This window comes from Pleurodeles waltl, chromosome 5 (genome assembly GCF_031143425.1).
Source record: "Pleurodeles waltl isolate 20211129_DDA chromosome 5, aPleWal1.hap1.20221129, whole genome shotgun sequence".
Lineage (NCBI taxonomy): Eukaryota > Metazoa > Chordata > Amphibia > Caudata > Salamandridae > Pleurodeles > Pleurodeles waltl.
The window spans coordinates 1508068116-1508093553 of NC_090444.1; the positions used below are offsets into that span (position 1 = coordinate 1508068116).

The 25438-nt window shown below is 45.1% G+C and overlaps 1 protein-coding gene across 1 annotated transcript in view; it reads right to left on the minus strand.

The window, feature by feature from the left end:
• Window positions 1–430: 430 nt before the first annotated feature.
• Window positions 431–25438, minus strand: part of LOC138296563 (glutathione S-transferase 3-like) — a 174226-nt gene continuing 149218 nt past the window's right edge. The window contains exon 7 of the mRNA XM_069235802.1: window positions 431–771. Within this exon, the coding sequence (XP_069091903.1) occupies window positions 649–771 (123 nt within the window). The 3' untranslated portion in view covers window positions 431–648. The remainder of the gene's footprint in view (window positions 772–25438) is intronic.

The window sequence follows — 25438 nt, forward strand, 5'->3', positions numbered from 1 at the left end:
TGAGTGACAGAGTGCGTGTTTGATGACTTATTGAGGACCTAAACCCGTGAATAACACAAAACATATTTTCATTCATAAGCCAGACCTATTGGCATTGCCATAGCTTGTTTATTTTGTGCTTTGATTTTGTACCATTCTACTGCATCAGTTGTGTAAATTTATAGGCAATTGAACTATCCACAGTATATTCTGCGATTAATTGTTCAAAGGTTTTCAACTCCGATGTGGCCGACACATCACCAATTTTGGAAATGCCTATGGTGATAGTGATCCATCCACTGAATCCTTGTAGTTAACTCAGTTCTTTAAGAATACAGATTGTACTAATATTGCACTAGTAACAGTATTGTACCATGCTATGTAAAGCCTGGATGCATTTGAGCAGACCTTGTGCAATCTTAAAAATAAACCAAAAAGAGTCATACAAGAGTTGTATGATAATGTTTATTCACTGTGTTCTTTTTTTGTACCTTGTGAATCTGCTAACTTGCCTGTGATGTCATACACTGTTTAATGCGATTAGTGCGAAACACAACTGACTAGTAAGTATCCTAAAGACATTTTCACAAAGAGCAATATTTTGCCTAGTGACTGCGTTTTATTATGCAAATATTTTTTTAAACTATATCATGGTTATCCTCAAAGTCCCTAAAGCTGAAGAATTGTCTTCACTGTTTCGACATATTTGTCGTCTGGTGGAGGTTTTCTCTTGCTCCCGGGTTCCAGGAACTGTGCAATCGTTGGGATGCTGCTTATCCTTACCTTAAAAGCCTGAAAAACAGAATAAATACTGATATCAACATAGTCAACAAAGTGGCCTCAATGAACAACATTTATCTGTCAACTACAAATGCTGCTCGTGCTGACAATAATGAAAATGTTTTTTAACAGAGAATATATCACTTTTTTTTTCATTTCTGTACGCTGTAGATGACGCTGTTACTTATGTCCAAACCATTGACTTTAAATGCTTGTATGACGGACCCATCTTTTATGGTATAAGTGGATTTTTTTTGCCCTTCATTGGCTGGCCATGCAGCGCAAAGAAAGAATCTGAATCTCTTAATGACTGGGTCCTCCCCAAATAAATCATCAGAGTCCTTTTTACATCTGAAGACAAAGTAACACCTTACTGAGAATCTAAAACCGGAAGAATAACCTCTTGGAATAGATGAAATTGTCATTGAACCTTGGGTTTGAAATTAGGGTTTCGTCTAAGAGCCAGCCTCCCCAGGGAAAACCTAATATAGTAAAAGATGCTAGTTCTCCCAAATGCCAGCCTCTCAAGTTTGAAACTTTTAGGAAGTCTTTTTACCAGGCGAAAACTCCGTAAAATGTTGCCCCAGGTTTCCCTATAAAGTTAATGCCCACTGAGTTGCTAAAGTGGAAGGAGATACATTTTTCTGGGAATTGTCCCTTAAAAGTTAAATAATTTGGCAGGGGTCACATGAGGTAAGAATTATAATAATGTCTCTGAAGCAGGACATAAGCATTTGCCAATCCTTTAGCTCCGAAGCTAGAGGAGATGGTTTCTGCTGATGCATATCGCTACCTCCCTTGAGCAAACAACTGATATAATTCAATCCTCTCAACCTGCAACCCATGAGATGAACTTCTTCAAGATTCCAGAGAAGAATAATTGGAAACTCGAGAGCAGAAGGATTGAGCAACAGGTGGAGATATCAATTGACTGATAACTGTTGCAACATTAGGAACCAAGGTCTCCTTGGCGAGAAGAGTGCAGTCAGAATCACCACTACCATTTCATTCCTCATCTTCTGAAGCACCTTCGTGAGAAGGAGAACTGATGGAATAGCATAGAGCAGATACTATGGCCAAGGAATCAAAAGAGTATCTATCCTCATGCCTCCTTGCACAAAGACTTCATGCTGAATTGGAAAAGGAGCGTGTTGGAGGGGGATGGAAAAAGATCCAGCTAACTATTGGCCAAAGGTTGCTGTGATCAACTGGAACACTTTTTTCCCCAGCTGATAACTCACTGATGAAAGGATATTTCTGCTTAGGCTGTCTGCTTGGTGTATGAGGCTGGCCCTCTATGTAGTGTGCAAAGCTAGGTACACTGTGCAGGGGGTCCAGGCAACCAAACGCTGGCTTACAGAGGTAAAAACTAGATAATCCAATTCTCCACTTTTTAAGGTAGTTTAGTCGAGCAGTTAGGCCAGTTTCGGGGAAGTGCTAAGCATTTGTTGTACACACAGTATCAAACATATAACTCACACATTCAAAGGAATAAACTGTGACAAATTTACTTCAGATTTTTATGTAATTTTGAAGGCCAAGATTATCAAAATTGGTTAAGTACTTTTTGAGATATGGATTTTTGAAGTTTAATAAAAATAGTCTTTTTGTGCGTAATTAAAGTCAAAGTCACCTTTAAAAATACATATAAAATCACACAGTTGCTTTACCAAGTTCTTCTTTTGCAGGTTGGTCGAAGTTGTCTTTGGGCACACTGTGCCAGCTGGAGAAGTTTGGGCAGCTCATGGTTCCGGAAGGAGCAGTGGAGAAAAGTCTCTGGAGCTGATGCAGGGCCACTGAAGGGGACCACTTGGAAAAGATCTGTTCAGGTAAGTTTAGAGGTGGTTCTTTGGGGTCCCTTTCAAGTGTCGAGGTCGCAAGGGGTGAAGGACCCTTAGGGCACAGCAGGTTCTTTCTTGCAGGGCACAGGGCGACTGGGTGCAGAGCGTATCAGTGAGCCAGGAGTTGTGCGCAAAGATGCCCTTTGGATCTGACAGTAAGACACTTCAAGGGTCGTTTACAGGACAACGGGAGCACTATGGCAGGAGGTCCAGGGTGTTCCTAAAGTCCCTTGACTGAGGCTTCTTCCTGGTCTTTTTTTCAGACCCGGGTGGGCTGAATTTCCTGGTGTCCGATGTTAGCTGACCAGTACACAGGGTATGGGTACAGTTCAACCACTGGAGGGCAAAGTGCCACCAAACTTGGCACACTTGCAGGGTTTGTCCTCACTGCCGTTGGTGTGTTGTCAGGTCTGGCTGCAACTTCAGGTTCGGGAGTAAGTGGCCGGTCAGTAGAGTTACCCTTACTGGGTTGCTGATTTCTTCTTTGTTGCAGAGTGGTACTTCCACTGTGGAGCGAGTTCTTAGGCGATTGGCAAATCCTGGAGGTCCTCTGGGGTTCTTAAGGTCAGTCCAGTTGTCCAGCAGTTCTTCAGTGGCGATTGTCGGGTCATGGGTGCAGCAGGCCGGGTTTGGCGCCTTTTATTTGTGCAGCAGGTCCCCAGTTCTCGTGCCTTGGGTCTTCTTGGTGCTGGTTTTCTTTGTGTCCCTCAAATCTGATTACCTGGTATATGGGTGCCCACTAAATACTGAATTTAGTCGGCGTTTTAGGGGGGACCTGATAGTGTCCAATGGGACACTTACCTTTTGGTTGCTACACCCACTATAGTGACCACTTCATGTGGGAAGGGTCACTTTCATATCCCTGATTGACTATTTTCCTTTCATCTAACATGGAGGAAAATGAAATGGAGTGTCCACCTTACAGGCAACACCTTAGGGGTGTGGTGCATGCCAGGTGGGGCCACTCCTCCTACCCTTTTTGTAGTTTCCTGCCTTTGCACCCACCAAAAGTGGGGTTTGTAAAGGGGTTGACCATCTGCTGCTAGCAGCATGCATGGGGGTTGAGTTTTAAAGGCAGTAAACCCTTTGAAGCTAGCCGCCAGGACAGTGCACATTCCCGAGGGAGAGGGTGTTAGCACCGCCACCCAGGAAGGGCATTGTTCTACAAACCAGAGAGACAGATCTCTCCCCCAAGGTTTTTAGTTTGGGTGTCTGGAAGTGGCAGTCTGGACAGGACCAGTCAGCAACCATGCCAGGGTAGGTAACGTTTGCAGGGGGCACCTCTAAGATGACCCCTTAGTACATTTAGGGATAAATCCAATACTGGTACCAGTTTGGATTTTTCTTTCTGAGTTGTTTGATACCAAACACCCCAGGGTTTAGAGTGGCCATCATGTAGCTGGGAAACTCGTGTTGAGCAGTGTCTAACACATGTATTAAAATGACTGTTTTGTTCACTCACTATGACCCAGGTTTGGCAAGGACACAGTGGGGGCATATTGCTCATGCAGCTATGCCCTCACATATAATATGGTGCACCCTGCCTTAGGGCTGTACGGCCTGCCAGAGGAGTGTCTCACTCATAGTATATGCAGTGTATGGTGGACAGGGCACACAGGCAGTGTGCCAAGCCGTGTTTGTGTTTTAGGTTTGCCCCAGGATACCCAGCCAGCAATGGCAGTGCTGGGGGCATCTGGATGCATGGCCCCAGAGGGTGGTACAATCGGTTCTGCTGCCCTCAGAGACTTACCCTTAGTACCCCATGTCTTGGCTACCTAAGTACCTTTTACTATGGACTTATCGTGGGAGCTAAAGGTGTATTTAATTACCTTTTCAGTGTTTTAGGGATAGAACACTGGCACTAGGAATCTGGTTAGCAGGATCCCAGTGCACTCCAGTCCAAGTTGTATCCAGAAGCCAGGCAAAATGTGTGTGGGGGGGTACTGCAACAAAGTGCCACTTTCCCACACTTGGAATTCCTCTTACCCTGGAATATACAAGGCTTTCAGAGACAACAGATGCACCTCTGTCATTGAGTACAATGAACTTGCTAGCTTCACTAGAAATCTTACCCTTGTACCCAACTGCCATCTGACATAGTTCTGGGCTAATTTGTTGTACATACCGACCACCACTGCCTTCCACTCTACCTGAGTTGTAAATCTCTGGAAGTCTCTCAGGAATGCTAGCAACTCTCTTCAGTTTGACGACTGAAGTGTTTCTGGTGGCACAAGGCCTTCGAAATTTCCATCCCTTAAAAAAATGGCTCCAGAACTCCCCTGACTGGCATCTGTTCTTAGAAGCAAGGGTATGGTTGATTACAAGAGCATGGTTGTTTGCCAGTTCTCTGAGATCAGCAACCAATTGAGAGCCTGAACTGCACTAAGAGAAACAGGAATTAGAATTTCGTAGTACTCTGAAATGGGCCAAATGATCCAACGTATGATGAGACAGAGGTTTCAAACGGTGTATTTCCCAAGGAACTACAGCTGTGGTCACTGACATTAATCTCTGAACTCTTAGCCAGATCCTGGCTTGTGCTTTTATCAGCAACAAGATTCGTGAATGGTTGCTCTGAAGAGATATTAGCCTGGACTCTAAAATAAAATTTACTCAGCACTCCGTTGAAGATAGGCCCAGTGAACAGTTTCTCCTGTTGTGGGATCAGATTGAACTTCTTCCAATTGATGAGAAAACGAAGAGCAAACTCTATCTGCATCGGTTTCCATGTTAACAAAATCTGAATGTCCTCTATGTGCTAAAAGGTGACCACTGAAGCTAACAAATTTGTAAATACCCTCAGAGCAGTGGCAAAACCAAAAGGCAGTGCTTTGATTGAGAATAGCAACCATTTACTACAAAAACGGGACGTTTTTGACTTCTTGCAGGGATCGGCACATGGAAATATGCATCTTGAAGGTTGAGACTCACCAAGTCATCTCCTCTTAATCGTAACTGGATCACCATCTGAATCTTAGTCATTTTGAATGTCATGTAAAAAAACTGATTTACAAACTTGAGATCTAAACTGGACACCAGGTGCCAATTTTTTGGGGATACCAGGCATGCCTTGATTTCTTTCCAGATAAGCCACCTCTACAATTGCACCTTTGCCAGAAGATCAACTATGCCCTGTAACAAAGACTAGAAGTCGGCTTTCGGAAGAGGGGTCTTCTGAAGAAAGTAGCTGCATCTGTAGTTCATCAAATTCTATAGAATAGTCACTTGTTATGACAGAGAGGACCCACTTTTAATTTTTATTATAAGGTTCCATCAATTGTAAACCATTGTTAACTTTCCTACTGCAGGAGTCAGAAAGTCATGCTTTTGGGGGCTGCTACTGCAAAGCCTTGAGATGGATTTATCATCATGCGCAGCCCTGCAGTCACGGGCCTGGCCATGAAAGGGTCTCTGTTGGTCTTAAACCTGAAAGGGTCTCTGTTGCTCTTAAACCCACTGCATGGACTTTTGCTGAAGGTAATTTTTCTTCATCAAGAATCACCTGAAAGGCAGCAAAATCTTCTCTGCAGCTTTCTGGATCAGGTCATTCATCTCTGGGCCAAAAAGTTTCAGTCCAAAAATGTCAGGTGCTAAATTAAAGATCTTTGCCCAAGTTCAAGTTTCCATAGTTTCATACACAGCAATCTTCTGCCTGCTACAGATGACCCACAGATGTTATGGCAGATCATAGGGAATCAAAGGTTGTCTGAAAAAGAAACTTTGCAAATTACTTCCCATTCCCCAAAATAGTAGTAGTGTCTGCGTTTTTCTGGAGACAATCAAAAAAGGATTTAAAGTCCTTCAATAAAGTCTGTGTGTATGCCACATTGGCTCTATTTCTAATTGCAAAGTTTAATGCTGCATATGTGCTCGTTCAAAGAGGTTTCTATTTTCTTATCCATTAGGTCTGGTAACAATGCCTCCTCTGAGGCTAAAGATGATCATGATGCCATGCTGTACTAGGCTGTGTTCACTTTCAGGATGTGAGGGAACTCATCAAACCTCTGCAACGTCTATCTGTTCACTATAAACCTCCAGAAAGATGTGTCAATGTCCTTCCTCATGACAAGAGACGTCATCCAAACACTCAGCACTTTATTGGGAATAACATTCCTATTCTGGCATCGGCTGAGTGTATTTTAAAATCAACACCTCATGCAAAATCATGTCCAAATACTGCTGGCTCCATATATTATTTCCTTTAAAAGCAATATCCACCGCAGTATCAAAGTCCAATAATTGTCTTTTCTTGGCTGGTTCTTATAAGAAGAAATCATAGCCGGAAAGTCAAAACTGAATCAAGTGACCATCTCCTCTTCATGGAAGTTAGGCTCTAAATGTTGGCACGTTGAAGCTGTTTTACGAGGCTCCATGAATTGTCTTGAATGCTGCAATGGAGCTGCGGTTTCTGCATCAAAAGCATTTCTACAGCAACAGAATCTCATCTCATGAAATCGCACTGCTATTCAGGAAACCCTTTGAAAGCAAGCCTTATTTCTCCTCAATGCCCAATGGACACTGGAGGTGTCTGGTAGGTGCCACTAGCGAGGATATATATATATATAATCGCAGACCTCCTGCCAGGATAATCTCCCCAGGTTCTGAGCACATGTACATGGCAGTGCTCCGCAACTACAAAACAAGGTATTTGAAAACAAAAACGGTTAGCTCAGAAGCTTTCTGAGGCAGAGAAGACAGGAGGTGAGAGTAGAGAAGGGGAGTGAACCTTATGGGTAAGTGTGCAGTCTCATAGAGCATTGAAAGGAAAACTAGTTTTACATGGGAAACTTTAACTATAGAGAACATCAAGTAGAAACGTCCACCTATACGTCCATCATTCTTACAATATAAAGAGCATACCATCATTTCTTGCCCCTGCCAGTATAACCGAATATCTTCACCCAGTGACATCACAATTTCAAATGAAGATCAGGGTTGGCAAACAATTAGAGCCTACATACAAGGTCAAGTTCCCTCTGTGTACTCCATACCCACACTCTACAATGTTTCTGAGGGCATTCTCAGGCCTCATCCACTGACTTCTTGTGCAACACATGTCAATGCTCTCCCTCCATGCTGCCACTGAAGAGGGTGGAGATCTTCTCCATTCCTGAGCTATATCATGCTTGCCAATCACTATGCCTGTTCATACCAGTGTTTTTCCTGCTTGAGTAAAACCCTCACAAACAGAACAGATGGTGGATGGAATGTTTGAACAATGTCAGTCATTCACCACCCCATCAGAGATCTGGGCATAAATCCATCGTTTTTTTGCTCACCACGCCATTCCTGTTTGGACCCAGCCATAAGCAGATCAGTCTTGACCCTGCTCCCCAAGGGAACAGTCCAGCAAGAACTGCCAGGCTAGGTCCTCCCCGGAGCGGAAACAAGCATTCTGGGACTGGTTTAGGAGTTTCATCCCTCATCAGCCAGGCTAGCTTAAATCCAGTGACATGGCGAGCAGAGGACGCACATCTGGGCATACTCTGTAGATGACAAATGCAAAAAGAACAGATGACAGACAGAATGCTGAACAATGTCAAGCATTCACCCCAGCACAGATGATGGACAGAATGCTGAACAATGTCAAACATTCAGCCCAGTCAGAGATCTGGGCCTAATTCTATAATTTTTTTGCTCACTATGGCATTCCAGTTTGGACCCACCCATATGCAAATCAGTCTTGAACCTGCTCCCAGTGGGAACTGTCCAGCCCAAGCTGCCAGGCCAGGTCCTCGCTGGACAAGAAACAGGCATCCGGGGACCGATTTTGTGTATCCCCCCTCATCATCCAGGATAGCTTGAATCTGGAGGCATGGCAAGCATAGGACCCATGTCTGGGCATACACTTCCTATGTCTATACTATAAGTTGGATCGTCGGGCAGGCTATATATTCAGTTATTGACGACCAGGAGGTGCGATGCCCTATAATAAGAGGCACCATCAATCAGTGCAATGCCGCCATAGTAAGATCCACAACATTTAGCATATGCCACTTGGTAGGGACCCCCACCCCAAATAAACATACTGAGTGTATTCATGAGAAAGGCAATGATTAAGTCAGGTATATGGGAGGGGTAGTTTTACACGGTATATCAAATTTTGGACATCATGATTATTATAAGTAGTGCCACCGTACCCAGTAAGCACAGAGGGAGTGTAGCAAAATATTTACGTATCTCTCTGAGTGGCAGTCAGCAGAGGGATGATGTTCAGTGCCCTGGTGCTCGACACAATATGAAAGCTGGAGGTAATGACAATCAGGCCTATTCAACCATCCCATGTTAATTTGGTTTTGGGCTGCCTTACTGGGAAGAGTCGTGTTTTACTCCAGTTGACAAAAGGTCAGAATAATCCTCCAATGTGCCCAGAGTCATCTTTGTGACTGGTCCAGATCAGTCTGGTTGCCCCATGTATGAGGAGATCATCTCCATAGCGGGAAACCTTGTCCTTATGGATCTCCAACCATACAAAGCCTCTTACATGAGTATTTGTCCTAATCAAGTGCACTAAAGGCTCCACAGCCAACGCAAACAGCAAGGGCAATATTGGACAACCTGCCTCGTGCACACCTGGAATGGAAAGAAACGGGAAAGCGTTCCTCCTCCTTTGACCTGGGACCTTGGTGTAGTGCACAGGAGCTTTTCATATGCATGGTAAGTAAACCCTAGATGTCGCAGAAAAGAGAACAAGTAAGCCCAGGAAAGGCTATCGAGCGTTTTTTCAAAGACTATTTGAAGAATAGCTAAGGGTTTAAATAGTCATTTGGCCATTGTAATGACATTGCACAGTCGTGCTTATATTATGCTAGGTGGAGCGGTTTGGCATGAAGCAATTCTGATCTTTATGCACACGGTCAGTAATTAATGTTTCCAATCATAGAGCTAGAACTTTAGTATTTGGGTTTCACTATTAATTAAGGAAAGAAACCTTTACGAAGAACTGACTTCAACAGGTTTATCACGATTCAATATACTAGTGACGTGAGTTTCATCCAAGTCATCAGGGAAATGTCCCATTCTCCTGGCCTTTTCGTAGAGGTCCAGAAGAAGCTCTGCCAAAATTTCAGTCTGGCATTTAAAAACTCCACGAGGAGGCCACTAGGACCAGGGAAAGTCCGTACTGATAGCTGGGTATGTCTTTCACCACTAGTGTAGTGGTTTGGCCTGGGGTAAGCCGTGGACTTTTAAATGGTGTATAATGCTTCATAATACTAGTCTAGTACCTCTTGAATGTGGGTGGGACTCTTGATGGAGGATGTTATGTTCAGCCTCGATTTTTACTATATGGTTTGGGTTTTCATTGTTCTGGCTTTGCCAATGTAACAATTTGTCCAGTTTTATTGCTGTATTCGTAGAATCGGCATTAGATACCTGCCACAATTTGTTGGCTTCATCGGACTGCATTTGTTCAAGTTCAAGAGTGGCCCTGTTGATGTTGTGAAAATGTATATCAGATTTAGTCTATCGATAAGTATGTTCTGCCTCGTGGATGGTATCCTTAAGAATAGCGATTTTCTCTTTTTTCCTTTATTTTTTTGGAAGGCCAACTTTAAATAACACTTTCGATGATGACTGCCTCGTATGGCTCCCACAGTATCCCTGGGGGTGGGGTGATGGGGGTCAAGAGAGTCCCTGTTAATCTGAAAGGATTGTGAAGCGCCATCCCTAAGGCTTTCCCTGAAGTCTCTTTTCATAAACTACCATGAGTTCGGCCTCCACGGTGGAGAGGAGCGGGAGTAAGTGCTTCATATTTGAATTTCCAAGAGAGCATGGGCAGATCTCCTTGCATTTAGTGTTTTGTTGACTATCTGGTTTGAGTAGACATGTTGGAGAAAGAAACTGTTGATGGGAGAAAAGGACGTGTGTACTCCAAAGAAGAAAGTGGAACCTCTGGATTATGTCGCACAAGCCCAGAGCTGCAATAAAAGATTCAACCTGAGTGTGAGACAGAGCAGTCACTAGTCGGGGGTCAGCTCTGTCCAGCATCACTTCTACAAGGCCATTAAAGTCACCTCCAATGAGAGTAAGTCCCAGCGGAGTGGACAGAAGTGATGTGTTGGGAAAGGAATGTCAAGGTAAGTGAGGGAGGAGCATATACGATTGGAAGCCCCCAGAGCTTACTAGTCAACCATATATAGCGCCCCAGTCTATTAGATTTAACCCGGTCCACTTGTAAATGGCAAGTGTGTATTGAGTAGTATTGCTACTCCCCTGGAATCCTGATGGAAAACACCATGATGAGACCTAGAGAACTCACAGCGCTGCAGGCATCTACATTTGTTCCCCTCTGAATGAGTTTCTTCGAGTAATAGTGTGTCCATTCCAAACTGTGTAGCCATCCTTAGAAGGGCTCCACAATTGATCTTGTTGAGGAGACAGTTGATGTTCCAAGTGAGGCACCGGCGGGATTAATGGTATTGTGTGTGATCATGAAAAGGCTGAGATGAAAATGGCATATAAACTCAAATGAAGCAGCATTCTGTATGTGACAGCAGGGGTGGTTCCCCAAAGCAAGTCCCTGTAAAGCAGGTTACAAACAAAAAAGGGAAACATGAGAAATATATAAAAGAAGACACATAATAGAGGGTCATTGCACCATTTGACAAAACTAAAGTTAGAGGAAAGTATGTCCGGGCATAGGACCATGAAAATAGGTGCAACCTAGAGAGGGGGTACTGAACTGGGTGAGTTATAGACACATGACTATGTGCCATCTCTTCCATAAGCTCCAATGCAGAGCATCAGTGCTGTCAGGCTGTTCTAAGCATGATATCCAGTTTGGTGTTGGAGCGAGAGGAGGGTCAAGTCCGTCCGGCAGGTTTGGGAGGGGGATACCCATTGTGAGTGCCAAAGCCTAGGGTCTTACAGTCGCATAATCCTGATCAGATGATTCAGATGTGGAGATGGTATCTTTCTCCCTACACTAGCCAGAAGGAGGTCGCAGCCAAGGGCTTGGTGTACACTTTCTCCAACAAAGCAGTGGGAGAATTTCTGTTTGGGTATAATGGCTTCCAAACAGGTTGTTACGAATCGTCAAGAATCAGTACCTTCACTCCTTCAGGAAACCACCATAGAAAGCATGAGTTTTTGCACCTGGATTGACCGTCAGCATCATCTGCATGTATAGTCACATCTTTAGATTCCACCAATAGGCAGGCCACTGTACAGCAGAGTTCCTTAGCAGTGTCTTCTGGTTCAGAGTCTCAACCCTCAGACTCTGTCACTTGGTTGACTACATTGGGGAGATCTTGGTGCAAAAGGACAACATCTGCCCCAACCTCCCCTATTTTAGTCTCAAGGGTTATTTTCGAATCCTGGATAGCTTGAGGAATGAGTGAGGTAGAGGCTTGTTCAGGTGGTGTCTCTGTGCTCTGCCTATCAATAACTTTGACAGCACGGACAGCAGCATCACAACCAGATGCTGTGCATAATAATCAATTATTCTCTGTTTATGCGGTCCTCTATCTTTGGTAGGAGGCGTTTGTCTGGATTAGCAGGAGCATTGTCACTGCCATGGAGGGAAGCTGTACAGTAGTCCCAGAGCAACTTGGATCTCGTAGGGCTTAGGGGCAGCAATATGGAGGCCGGTCCCACCAGAGGGTATGTAGTGGGCTGTGGATCTAATGGTCCCTTTGGGTTTAGAGTTTGGTGAGTAGTCTCCAGACCTGCTTCCATTTATATGCAGTAGCCCTGGCTGCACCCGAGATCACCTAAGTCTGGGTCCCCTCTAAAATCCAACTCTCAGGTCACGGTCCTAGTGAGGGCATGCATCTCCCCAGAGCTCTTTCACAGAGCCCGTGGGCAGTGCCTCCCCCAATACCCACATGGGAAGATGGGAGTCAGCGCCAAGCTGCTACCATGATGGTGACTTTAGTGTGCGTGGTTAGGGACGTTTTTCCCTGCATCTTTCGAGGTCTGTCACTTGGGCACTACAGAGCACCCCAGTCTTCATGTGCTGTCCTGTTCTCTAATTCACGGCTGCAGCCGCCCTTCTGCACCACTTCGGCGTCCAGTAATTTCCTGGCCAGGTAATGGCGGGCCTCAAAGTAGAGAGCAATGCCTTCCCAGGCACCCCCAGCTGGTCTAGTAGGCCTTAGGCGCCATAGGTCGCCGTCAGCGCTCAAATTGCAGGTGTTGGAGTTCGCAAGGGCCCCCGTCAGCTGTAGCACAGATGGCTTGACCCAAGCTCACACCTAGGAGTACCTGGAGGTTCCCCTGGCAGAATAATGAAGGATCTCATGCACAGTGGTCAGAGTGTTAAGAGAACATGTCTGCCATGTTCGGCTGCTAGACCCCGCCTCCACTGCCATTCTTCTGTGCTGGTAATTACTTAATTGATTTCAAATAGATGAGAGGCTGAGTTCTTCATGAAATGTTTTTAAATTGTATCCTGCAGGTAACATTCAAATGAGGACCTAATCCTGAATAGTTTGGGTGCATCACTTTTGTTTTACGCTACCTGGTGATTAGTTATCACTGGAAACAATTGTAATGGTATTGAAAATACCGTCATTCTTCTAATACTCAAAACAGATTAAGCTGGCAAGATGTACACAATGTAATGTGGAAATTGGTGGAAATGTATGTTTTTAAGGTTTTTTTTTCGCTCACATACCCGTGAATATAAACCCATTCCCTGATATTGCAACCAAATATCTAAAAGCTCCTATCCTCCACTATTTTCCTTTGCATCAGATACCAAATAATGGCTATTAGTCAAACCCAGTAGTAGCTGTTCAAATGCACAGAAATAGGATGCATGTGCAATGCCTTAGTCCCCTAATAGTATGAAGGAAACAAAACAGGATAATATTGCAAGGGTTCTGTTTCACATGTTTAGATCTTTTCTATCTGGGCATATAAGGCAAATAGGACGTTTCAAGGCAATTAAAATAGGTGAATGGCTGACTTAAATAAGCAATATCAGAACAACACATGTATTACATTTTTTTAATTGAAAAGCTATCTCATACCAAAAAAGCAGTTACATGCAGCAATACGAATATCTAAAAAGCATCCTAGCATATAGATTACGAATGTTACACAATCAAACATGTGTAGGTTAGATCTAAAAACGGAATTAATTGACCACGAAGAACAAAATAATTAATAACAGTACAATTCAATCATATTCCTTCATAATGCCAATGCGTAACCAGGTGTAAGACTCGAAAGCCCTGTCTGACCGGCTTCCAGACTTTTCTTAGCCTGCTACGCCTGTGGTGATTTTGAATAACCGCCAGTTCCAAGCCAGAGGGGAAAACAAACTCATTCCATCAAGATAAAAAATCCGGGACCTCCTTCCGAAGCAGTGCCCGAGTACTCAGCAGTCTTGCCGTTGTAATAGCAAAGAAAAAGACCACCACAACACCATGTGAAATTATTAGACACATGACCCAATAAAACAGTCTTGGGGTCAAATCTAGCGTCTGTCTTTAAGAATTCATTAATCAATTTGAAAGCTTCAGGACAATACTGGATGATGAGATCACAAGTTGCAAAGATATGTAGGGTATCTGCCTCAAGCTTGCTGCCACGAAAACAAGTTGTACTTGGTTTTAAAGGAATGGAGCTTAAACCTGTAAACCTGGAAACGTTTAAGATATTATGAGTGAGCAAATTAGTGCGCCTTATGTGGGCAACAAAGGCATTAGAATGCAAGTTACTTGACCAGCTAGCAGACAAGACATCAAATGTGTTTGCCACGTTCTTCTGGCTCACCAAGGCTGAATAGAAAGTTTGAACATAGCCGCATCTTGATACTTTAATGAATCTCTGTAAAAACTCATTATTATCCATACTAATTTCATTGGAAGAAAGGTTTGATAAAAATTCTGTTAATTGTAGATACTAAAAAGGTCTGATTTTGAGGAGACGATATTCGTTGCTTATCTCCTGAAATGAAACTCAGCTTCAGAAAAGGTGACCTAAGGTCACAAATTTTGACCGACACCAACATCTTAAGTAGCTATCCTGGAAAAAGGTGGTAGACTAGGATTATTTCCAAAAGATGTAAATTGATGAAACAGTGGTATACAAGGCCGCGAGAGCCCTAGCGGTGGCATGAGGAAGAGGTGGATTGGCCAGAGCCTTGGGGGCTGAAGCTTGCAATAATTCTAATGATATACATATACAGATGCACCTGACCCATCTCCCCTGAATAATTGCTATTGTACCTGATTTCTAAGGTGCTTAATTAAGGCCCCTGCTGCCACATCCATGCATGGAGTCACTGTAGAGTTAGTAACATGGCTCTTCCTTCGCTATCTGTGTTGATTCTGCAGTGCTGGTGCTACTACTATAAACTCGTGTATCTTAGAGTTGTCTCTATGTCATTACTGCTGGGGCTTGTGACAACATTAACCCCTGTGTTCCTATGAGGAACTGTGGATATCTGACACTGCAATTATTAATTACCAGAATCAGCTATAGCAAGGAGATTGGCAGGAATGGGGGAGACAGATGCCCAACAAACCAGGCTAACTTTTGATGTCCGCAGCCCCACTGGATCCTGTGCTTGCACTAGCGCTAAACATTAGACTTGAGCATTGGAAGACACCGATGACATAGATACTGGCAAGCTGCTCTTGAAGATGCATGCAGCCTCCAACAAATAAATGGCAAGCAAGGCAGTCTTACGATCCGCATGGAACACCTGAAGACACACATGGATAAGCAGGATGACCACTTCGCTGAAGAAGAGCACCGAGTTTCAGTGGTTGAGGGTAACACCATGGAACGAAAAAGCAAGGTCACTAAACTCATGGCAGAGCTCCTCAGGGTAAGGACTTAGAACGAAGACTTAAATCAGGCTCTCTTCGCAATAATCTTCTGTGACCGGATGGTAGGGGATGAAACACTCCGACAGAGTTCCAGTTGTGACAACAAAGAAGTTTTATTTTAAATAATTGATGTGCAAATGAGCAGGTACGTATTTGTTAGTCTTTGAATGCTGGGTATAGGGTGGTGGGGTGTTTTCCGTGGTCTGATCTTCACTCTCCTCTTTTCTGTTCCTTTTCCGTAGGGTGTTCCCTGGGAGGCACATGTGGAGAGAAGAGAACAGTATCGGTAAGTGGACTAGGTACTCTTGTCTATTTGCTCTTTACTGTAAGTCTTCCTTTTATTTCTTTCCTCTCTCACTATTCTGTTCAAGGTGATATTTCTCCGGGTGATTCTTTACTTTTAACATATGTGCTTTCTGTCTTGGTATTCCTCTACAGTGCTCGTTATCCTGTGCGCGGTGCCTTCGGTGACCTATACTGGCTATTGTGCTCTACGGTGTTCAGTGGTAAGTTTTCTGGCAACCCCAGTTCGATTTCGATCCTTTTCCTTCCCCCTCCTTTTTTTTGTGTTGTGCTCGTGCCCTTGTTTGTCGCTCTCTCTCTCTCTTTTCTCTCTCTCCCCCCCCCCTTCTTCACTCCAATCTTTCACTCGGGTTCAGGGTCGTGGTCCCACGCACCTGTACTGCCACACTTCTCCGGAAGCGTGGCGGGATGCAGCGGCTCGTCCTCCCGGTTGCTGGGTATCGGGGCATCCGACGCTCGTCTCCAGCCGTCTCCTCCAGGATATGAATGTTCCCACTGCCTCTGGCTATTACTTGGGCTCCGTCCTCTGCTTTCGGCGTCCGCCTTGCTTCCCCCAGACTCCTCCTTCGGGAAATGGTTCACGGTTCCTCTCTTGCCTCCAACTCCTTCCTCACAACCACCGAACACCGTACGTTCGGGTAGCAGCGGTTTTGACTTCCTGGCATCCCGCCACTCCAGAGCGTCCAGCCAATCACGGGAGGGAAAACCGGGCTGCCTGGGGCCACCAGTGGCAGCGTCAGCACAAGCGAAGTCCGAGTGCGGGCGAACAGGTTCCAGCCCCTCACATACACTCCCCCTAGAGAGCGGCCTGTCGAGACGCTCAGAGACCGGATAGTGGGAAAGAAAATCAGCAGTCACCATTTGTTTACCTGGAAGATGTTGAATCCGAAAAGAGAAAGGCTGTAGGGAAAGAAACCACCGGAGAACGCGGGAGTTAGTGTCCTTATTATGGGCGAGCCAGGTAAGAGGAGCGTGATCAGTGATGAGGGTAAAGGTCCTGCCAGACAGATAGTATCGGAGAGATTCAATTGCCCACTTAATCGCCAGGCACTCTTTCTCAATAACTGGATAATGTGATTCACGTGGCAGTAATTTCCTGCTGATATATAAGATGGGATGGAGTGTCCCATCATCCTGTGGTTGGGATAACACAGCCCCAAGACCCACGTCGGAGGCATCAGTCAGTAACACAAAGGGCTTATCGAAATCTGGGCAACATAACCCAGGTTCAGAAATGAGAGCGGTTTTGAGACAGTTAAAGCTACATAGTGCCGTCACCGACGGGGAACCAAGGGTGTTGGGATAGGATTTTTTTAGCAAATTAGTAAGGGGTTCTGCCACTGTGGAAAAATGGGGAATGAAGCGTCTATAATAGCCAATCAATCCCAAAAAAGCCCTAACGTCTTTCTTCCTTTTAGGGAACGTCATGTTGGAGATAGCTTCTACCTTTTCGACTTGGGGGCAAATCCTACCAGCCCCTACAATGTAACCCAGGTATCTGATGCTAGTTTGTCCTAGTCGACATTTCTCAGGATTGGCAGTTAACTGGGCTTTTCTTAGAGCTTGTAATATTGTATCTAGATGGGTCATGTGTTCCTCCCAGATATTACCATAGATAACAATGTCATCCAGATAGGCAGGGGCATATTGCCTAAAGGGTCGTAAGATTTCATCCATGAGTCTTTGGAAGGTGGCGGGAGCCCCGTGGAGCCCAAAAGGGAGGACAGTAAAGTGATATAACCCCGAAGGGGTAGCAAACGCTGTTTTTTCTTTGTCTTCCTTTCTTAAGGGTATTTGCCAATAACCCTTCGTGAGATCTAGAGTGGATAAATACTTGGCCTGGCCCAATCTCTCAATGAGCTCATCGATTCTCGGCATGGGATAGGCATCAAAATAGGTTAAGTTATTGACCCCCCTATAGTCTACACAAAACCTGGTACTGCCGTCTGGCTTTGGTACCAATACGACTGGAGAGCACCGAGGACTGGCTGAAGGTTCTATAATCCCTGCTGCTAACATGGCTTGGACTTCTTCTTCAATAATCTTCTGTTTGGCATCTGGGATGCGGTATGGCCTCTGGCGGTGAACAGTATTTGTTTTAAGGCGAATGGGATGTTGGACTAGGGGGGTTCTCCCTGGATATTTTGAGAAGACATCGTGATTGTGATGTACTAGATGAGTTAGTTGGTTGTGATATGACCCAGTAAGATCGGGATTGATCCATGGTAATGACTGATTAGGCAGTTCAGGGTTCGATAACATGGGATACGGGATGTCTTCAGTAACATCAGAATTAATATACCAAATATTATGGTCCTCTGTAGAATCTAACCATTTTTTAAGCAGGTTGATGTGATAAATCTGTTCCCTGCCACTTCCGTGGGGTATGGCCAACCTATAAGTGGTGGGGTTAATCTGAGCTGTCACTTCAAATGGCCCTTGCCATCGGGCCAACAACTTATTATCTGTACTGGGGAGTAAAACCAGCGCTTTATCTCCTACTGTCAAGGTCCAAACTGTGCTTCGGGTATCATATAGTCGCTTCTGTTTATTCTGGGCCTCACGTAAAGCAGTATGGTCTTCTTCCCATACTGTATGTAGATTCTCTCTTAACTCTCGGGTATCGGTTAACAGATCTTTTACTTCTTCCTCCGTATCCTCCCACTGTTCTGCTAACATATCCAACAGTGTACGAGGTTGTTGGCCGAACAGCAACTCAAAGGGGCTGTGTCCTAGGGAAGCCTGTACATGGGTACGGATGGCATATAAAACTAACAGTAACTTCTTCTCCCAATCCCTGCCAGCGTCAGATATGCTTTTTCTTAGTAGGGATTTAATCGTTTTATTATATCTTTCCACCAGCCCATCTGCTTGCGGATGATACACTGAGGTACGAATTTGTTTTACTCCTAGTAGGTGGCATACTTCAGCCATCAATCGAGACATGAACGGGGTCCCTTGGTCAGTCAATATTTCTTTCGGTGAAATCCACCCTCGAAAAAAACTCAATCATTGCCTGGGAAATAGCTTTAGTGTGTATACTGGGAAGAGCTATGGCCTCCGGATACCGTGTAGCATAGTCCACCAAAACAAGGACATATCATCTACCCCGAGTGGAAGGTGTGAGGGAACCAATGAGATCCATCCCAACCCGGGTAAAGGGAATATCAATAATCGGAAGGGGTTGAAGGGGAACAGGGCTTTGGGAAGAAGGATTATACAATTGGCATTTGGGACATTCAGCACAATGTCTACGTATTTCACCATAAACCCCCGGCCAATAAAACCGTCTAAGTACTGCCTCCTCAGTTTTCTCCCTTCCCAAGTGTCCTTCCCCGTTATCCCCGTGCGCTAGTTGTAACACTTGTTGACGATGACTTCTGGGTACCACTAACTGAAGGTCATTTCCCCGGGTGGGTGTGGGATTGCGATACAGTAGATTGTTACGAATTAGGAACCTGGGACCTACCCCTTGTATTGCCCCGGACTGCGCCTGCTGCCATGCGTGTTTTAAGGAGGGATCCTCATTCTGATTCTGCTGGAAATCTCCAGTAATCGTGCAAACCTTCCCAGGTATAGTAGGACCCTCTCTGGATGGGAAGTTCTGCGAATACGAGCGTCTTTGCTCTCTTTTTTGTTTTTTACTGAGGGTAACTCGTACCCTTCCTGTTTCTTCCGTAACTACTCGTTTGGGTGCCTCCGTCCACCAAGTCCTCAAAACGTGTTCTTGCCCGGCTCGCTCCAATAATGAGGAAAAATCCTCATAATCCGTACCGAGGATCATGTCCCCATCGAGGTTGGAGAGTACCCCAACCCGGAGGCTCTCATTTCTGTCTCTCCACTTCAACCTTACATTAGCTATGGGATAGTACCGCTGATCGCCATGTACACAGGTGATTAGGATTTGTTTTTCTTCATCAGCTTGTCCTGGCAATACCAAATTTCCCCTAATCACGCTCTGACTACAACCGGAATCAATGAGGGCTGTTCTTTCCACATCATTGACGACAATGGGAAGGATATATTTGGGTTTTTCTCCTCCAGTCCAGAACACCCTTCCCTTGGTCAGTCCTATCTCCATGGGTTCCTCTGTCTCTTTCTTATGTGGGCAATATCGGGCAATATGACCCCACTCCGAGCAGTTGTAGCACTGGGGACCAGGGCCCGAATATCCGAAGGGCGCTGGGCCTGCTGATTGTGATCGATCTGTACCGTGATTCAGTACTGGTCGCTGGGGATTATTTCTCGGTATGGCCGGTCTGATAGGAGGGGGAGGAGCCCGACTAGTGGTAGCACGGAAGTCCGAACCTCTATAATAGGCACAGGCAAGATCCACAGCCATTTTGTTAGTGAGCCCGGGATGTTGTCGTACCCAATTCCGGGTGGTAGGTGGTAAAGCATCCAAATACTGTTCTAAGACTATGACATTAAACATGTCCTCTCTTGTGTTTTCTGTGGGTTGTAACCACCTCCCGGCAGCATGTTGGACTCTGTAATATAAGGTGCGGGGGTTCTCCTTATGCTGCCATTTCATCTGTCTGAACCTGGTGCGATAGCTTTCATTATCTAAGCCCACTCATTCTAGAATAGTCTTTTTAATGTCCTTATACGGCAGGGTACCACTTGGATTAATGGCTTGGTATGTGGTTTGTAGGTGTCCAGTGAGCAGGGGGGCGATATACTGACCCCATTTGTCCTCAGCCCAATTAGCGGTGCTGGCCACTCTTTCAAAGTTTGTGAAAAAAGAGTCCGGATCTTCCTGCTCCTGATACTTTTGTAACACACTACTTGGTACCGTAGGATGTACTTTGGTATGGGCAATGGTATCAGTGAGCTTGCCTAGTGTTGTTTCATGTACCAGCTGGTTATTGGAATATCAACTGGAGATGCCGTTGCTCCTCAGCCAGCTGGGCAATTGCATCAGCCATTGTTGCCTTCTCTTCCATGGTGGCGGTTTGTCCTTCAAATCCCACTTCTGACACCACTTGTGACCGGATGGTAGGGGATGAAACACTCCGACAGAGTTCCAGTTGTGACAACAAAGAAGTTTTATTTTAAATAATTGATGTGCAAATGAGCAGGTACGTATTTGTTAGTCTTTGAATGCTGGGTATAGGGTGGTGGGATGTTTTCCGTGGAAATGATCTTCAATCTCCTCTTTTCTGTTCCTTTTCCGTAGGGTGTTCCCTGGGAGGCACATGTGGAGAGAAGAGAACAGTATCGGTAAGTGGACTAGGTACTCTTGTCTATTTGCTCTTTACTGTAAGTCTTCCTTTTATTTCTTTCCTCTCTCACTATTCTGTTCAAGGTGATATTTCTCCGGGTGATTCTTTACTTTTAACATATGTGCTTTCTGTCTTGGTATTCCTCTACAGTGCTCGTTATCCTGTGCGCGGTGCCTTCGGTGACCTATACTGGCTATTGTGCTCTACGGTGTTCAGTGGTAAGTTTTCTGGCAACCCCAGTTCGATTTCGATCCTTTTCCTCCCCCCTCCTTTTTTTTGTGTTGTGTTCGTGCCCTTGTTTGTCGCTCTCTCTCTCTCTTTTCTCTCTCTCCCCCCCCCCCTTCTTCACTCCAATCTTTCACTCGGGTTCAGGGTCGTGGTCCCACGCACCTGTACTGCCACGCTTCTCCGGAAGCGTGGCGGGATGCATCGGCTCGTCCTCCCGGTTGCTGGGTATCGGGGCATCCGACGCTCGTCTCCAGCCATCTCCTCCAGGATACGAATGTTCCCACTGCCTCCGGCTATTACTTGGGCTCCGTCCTCTGCTTTGGGCGTCCGCCTTGCTTCCTCCAGACTCCTCCTTCGGGAAATGGTTCACGGTTTCTCTCTTGCCTCCAACTCCTTCCTCACAACCACCGAACACCGTACGTTCGGGTAGCAGCGGTTTTGACTTCCTGGCATCCCACCACTCCAGAGCGCCCAGCCAATCACGGGAGGGAAAACCGGGCTGCCTGGGGCCACCAGTGGCAGCGTCAGCACAAGCGAAGTCCGAGTGCGGGCGAACAGGTTCCAGCCCGTCACATCTTCATATCTGTTTCATTCTCGAGTCAATAAACATGGACAAAATGGAGTCCCTTGTTGAACACCTGTTCACAGAGACTGGACAGAGAGAACTTTTCACAATGCTTCATAATACAGATAGCACAAAGATCCCTTAAGCCCAGACCTCCTGCAGGTGCCCACCCATGCCCGATTATTGCACAACTTCTGAATTACTGAGACCTTGAGGCTGCTCTATGCCTTTCCAGAGAAAAAGGCTGCCTGGTGTTTCAAGATGAAAGGTTTTCCATCTACCCAGACCTCACATTTTGGTGCAACAATCCAGAAGTGCATTCGCAGAGGTCAAGAAGCTCCAATGGTATCTCCTGTGCAATGCTCTTCCCAGCTAGACTCTGGATCGATTAGGTGGCTGCACCACATTTGTGACATTTCTTAGGGACGCCACGAAGCACATTGAGGCAAATCTCAAGAATATCAACAGAAAGCAGAATAAAACACCGGAAGACCATGAAAATATGGATATCGCCTCGAAAGACCTATTTAGTGATGTAGAATGATCAATGCCGCGACCCATTTGGCAGAGCAGATGGTTCCCCATTCCATGACTCTGGGCAGCTGCTGCATAACTATTTGCCATTTCTCACCAACATCTCTAGGCGGCAATGTGTGCATGCCACTAACTGGCTGGAACCTCCATGACGTATAACACACTTCTGAAAAAGCGTGCCAAACATTGGAACCCCTACAAAGGTGTTTTTATGGTCTTGTCGTATCATCATGATATATTCAACCCTCTGAGGCTAGACCAGGGTAGTAGGTAATGGCCCTAACCCCTGTGCGCAAAGCATTGGTTCAATTTTCTTGGGGTAATTGGGGTTCTTCACTGGCTGTTGGAGTGCTCAATGTGTGAGAGGGAAGAGAAAGGGATGTTCTTTCTGTTTTTGGCTGGGTTTAATCATTTTGTAGTACTTTATTTGACATTCACAATTTAGCACTATGAATTTACTTTGGCACCGAAGTGCTGTCCAGTACATATGAGCATAAATGAACATCTCATTTCTCATTTTGATGTCACTGCCATACAAGATCAATTTGGAGGGCTATAGGGCTGAGGAACTCTAAGAAGCGAAGGTTGATTATTGCCTACCTTGAGAGACAAGGGCTGGATATAGCTTTTTTAACTGAAACGTGTGCACTCCCCAGACCTCTGACAACATTTGCAGATCACTGGGGCCACTGCAATTATTTTGCCTCCAACACCTCATAATTAGGTGGAGTTACGGTACCGACATGGGAATCACTGTATTTTGAAGTAGAACATTTACATATAGGCTCTGGGGACTATATATTTACCGTCTGTGCACCTGCGGGATAACCCTTTATCACTCATTAACTCTTATGCTCCCAATGTGGACTCCCCAGAATTCTTTTATAATATAGCACTGCACTATTGAACCCGAAACTACAACAATATCACATAGGGCGGTCTTTTTGATATAGTACTCTACCCTATGCTAGAGTGCATAAATCCACACCAGATTGGTAGCATTAATTCAAGTCACACCCTCAACAACAACCTTCACTAAGAACAACTGGTTGGTGGCTGGTGCACACGATGACAGCCCAGTATATTGATTTTATTCCTCAGCACATAACTCACGCTCTCAATTTGACTTCAGGCTCCATCCAACCCGTTGATTCAAGTTTCATGGATGCATCCCATTGATTAGTCACTCCATACGCTCTCAGACCACTCTCTAGTGGTGCTTCTGCACTACCTGACACACAACCCACTCACAGGCCCTTGTGTTTCTCCCCGCCGCCCTAAGACACCTGGGATTCAGAGCTAACATAGCTACTGTGTTTGATGAATTCTTTGATATAAACACAGGCTCAGGCTCATCATATCATACTGACTTTTAAGGTCTATATTTTTTCCATAAGTATATCAAAACAGGCAAGGATCCTTCGGTTCATCAGAAATAATTTACAAGCTCAAGAAGGCAGATTAGCCACAGCTCAACACCCCTGTGAGGAATCTGGGGTTGCTCACACGTTGGCCACAATAGATGGCCTCTTGGTCCAATTTAGAGAGACAGTGAATCAAGAGATCTCTTACTTAGGTAAAAATACACATGCATGTGCGAATGGCGAAGGAGTGCAACCCAGCAGGACATTTTTCTGGTTACTAAGGGTGCGAGGCCCAATACAACTGTAAAATCATTCTGAATGACTACTAGAGACCCATTCCTTGGCAGTCCAACAATCCTCCAGATGTACCATGAACCCTACACAGACCTTTATTCCACCAGATTACACCATTCATCCACCCAAACTGACACCTTTTCGGACGATATTACACTTGCATTGGTGGAGGGAGGCATGTGCGAATATTTGTTGACAGCTATAACTATGACATAAATCAACTTAGCAATAGATGACTATGCTGGTGGCGAGGACTCCTGGTCCGCCAGCCTAACAATTGAAATCTCAAAGTGTTAAAAAAAACTCCTTATGCCTTGACTGCTGAAGCTCTATGCCAGTGCTCTCAACACCGGCACCACCCCTACTTTTAGGTAGGCCTTAATTTATATTATCTTCAATCCAGGCAAGGACCCTAAGGATGTAGGGTCTTTTCAGTCATTATAAAGTACTGGCTTGGATAGTTGCTATTAGATTAAACCCAGTAATTACCAGATTGGTGCTACCAGATCAGTCTGGTTTGATCCCAGGCAGAGCCACTTCCAACAGCCTGCACACATTACTTGAAATTATCCATCCTATCAGACCAGAGGAGCAGGCTATCTCACTGTTCCTGGGTCCTATGTAATAAATGACAAGTTAATTTAGAAATCGAATTTTCTGTGAAAATTCTGGTTTAATGTAGACTATACTGTAGAATTTGATGAGGATGGTTGTTTTGACCTTTGACTCTCTTGAATGGCCATTTCTATATGTGGTCCTGCACGGCATGGGCCTAGGACATTACTTCATCTGCTTGACCAAGCTGTCATCTACCAGCTCAACGGCCAGTGTGAGAATAAATGGCCATCTCCTCCCACCCCACCTTCATGTGGGCAGGGATACACAACAGGGGTGCCCCTGTCCCCACTACTGTTTGGATTCGCTACAGAGTCCTAGGCCTCCCTTCTACACAAACAGAAAAAAATACAGTGCCATTACATTCCCAAAGTGCAGATTCCGAATCTCATTGTAGGGGGGTTGGGGGAAAATATCCTTCTCCTGGTTAAGGGATGTGGGAATTAATCTGTCACTTACAATTCAAGAAATTACTTTGTGGAGGGATGCTTCCCATCCTTAGATCAATTTAAACATTTGGGCAAGACTACTACACTTGACCTTTTTACTTAGCATCAACTGCAAAAGGTTGCAGCAGCTCACTGGAGTTACTTACCAGAAGCACGCCCAGAGCTTGATTCATTAACATAAATGTACCAAACATCGAATGCCAGGGGCTGGGTTGCAGAATGTTGAAGACTGATAGATGATGCAATGTCTCTTACCGATACAAACACCAAACTCAGCTGAGGAAGTGGATTTTGTGTCTGTGCTACCTGACCCGATTTAGCGGTATTGCTGTGAGCAACCTAAACGCTTACACAGCAACCAGAGACAACCAGAGACACAGGCTGATACACCTTAACTTTCCAAATAAGTTATACTGCAGGACAAAATGATTTTACCATTTTGACACAATGCCATTCTCTGGGCGTCCCAGATGCTC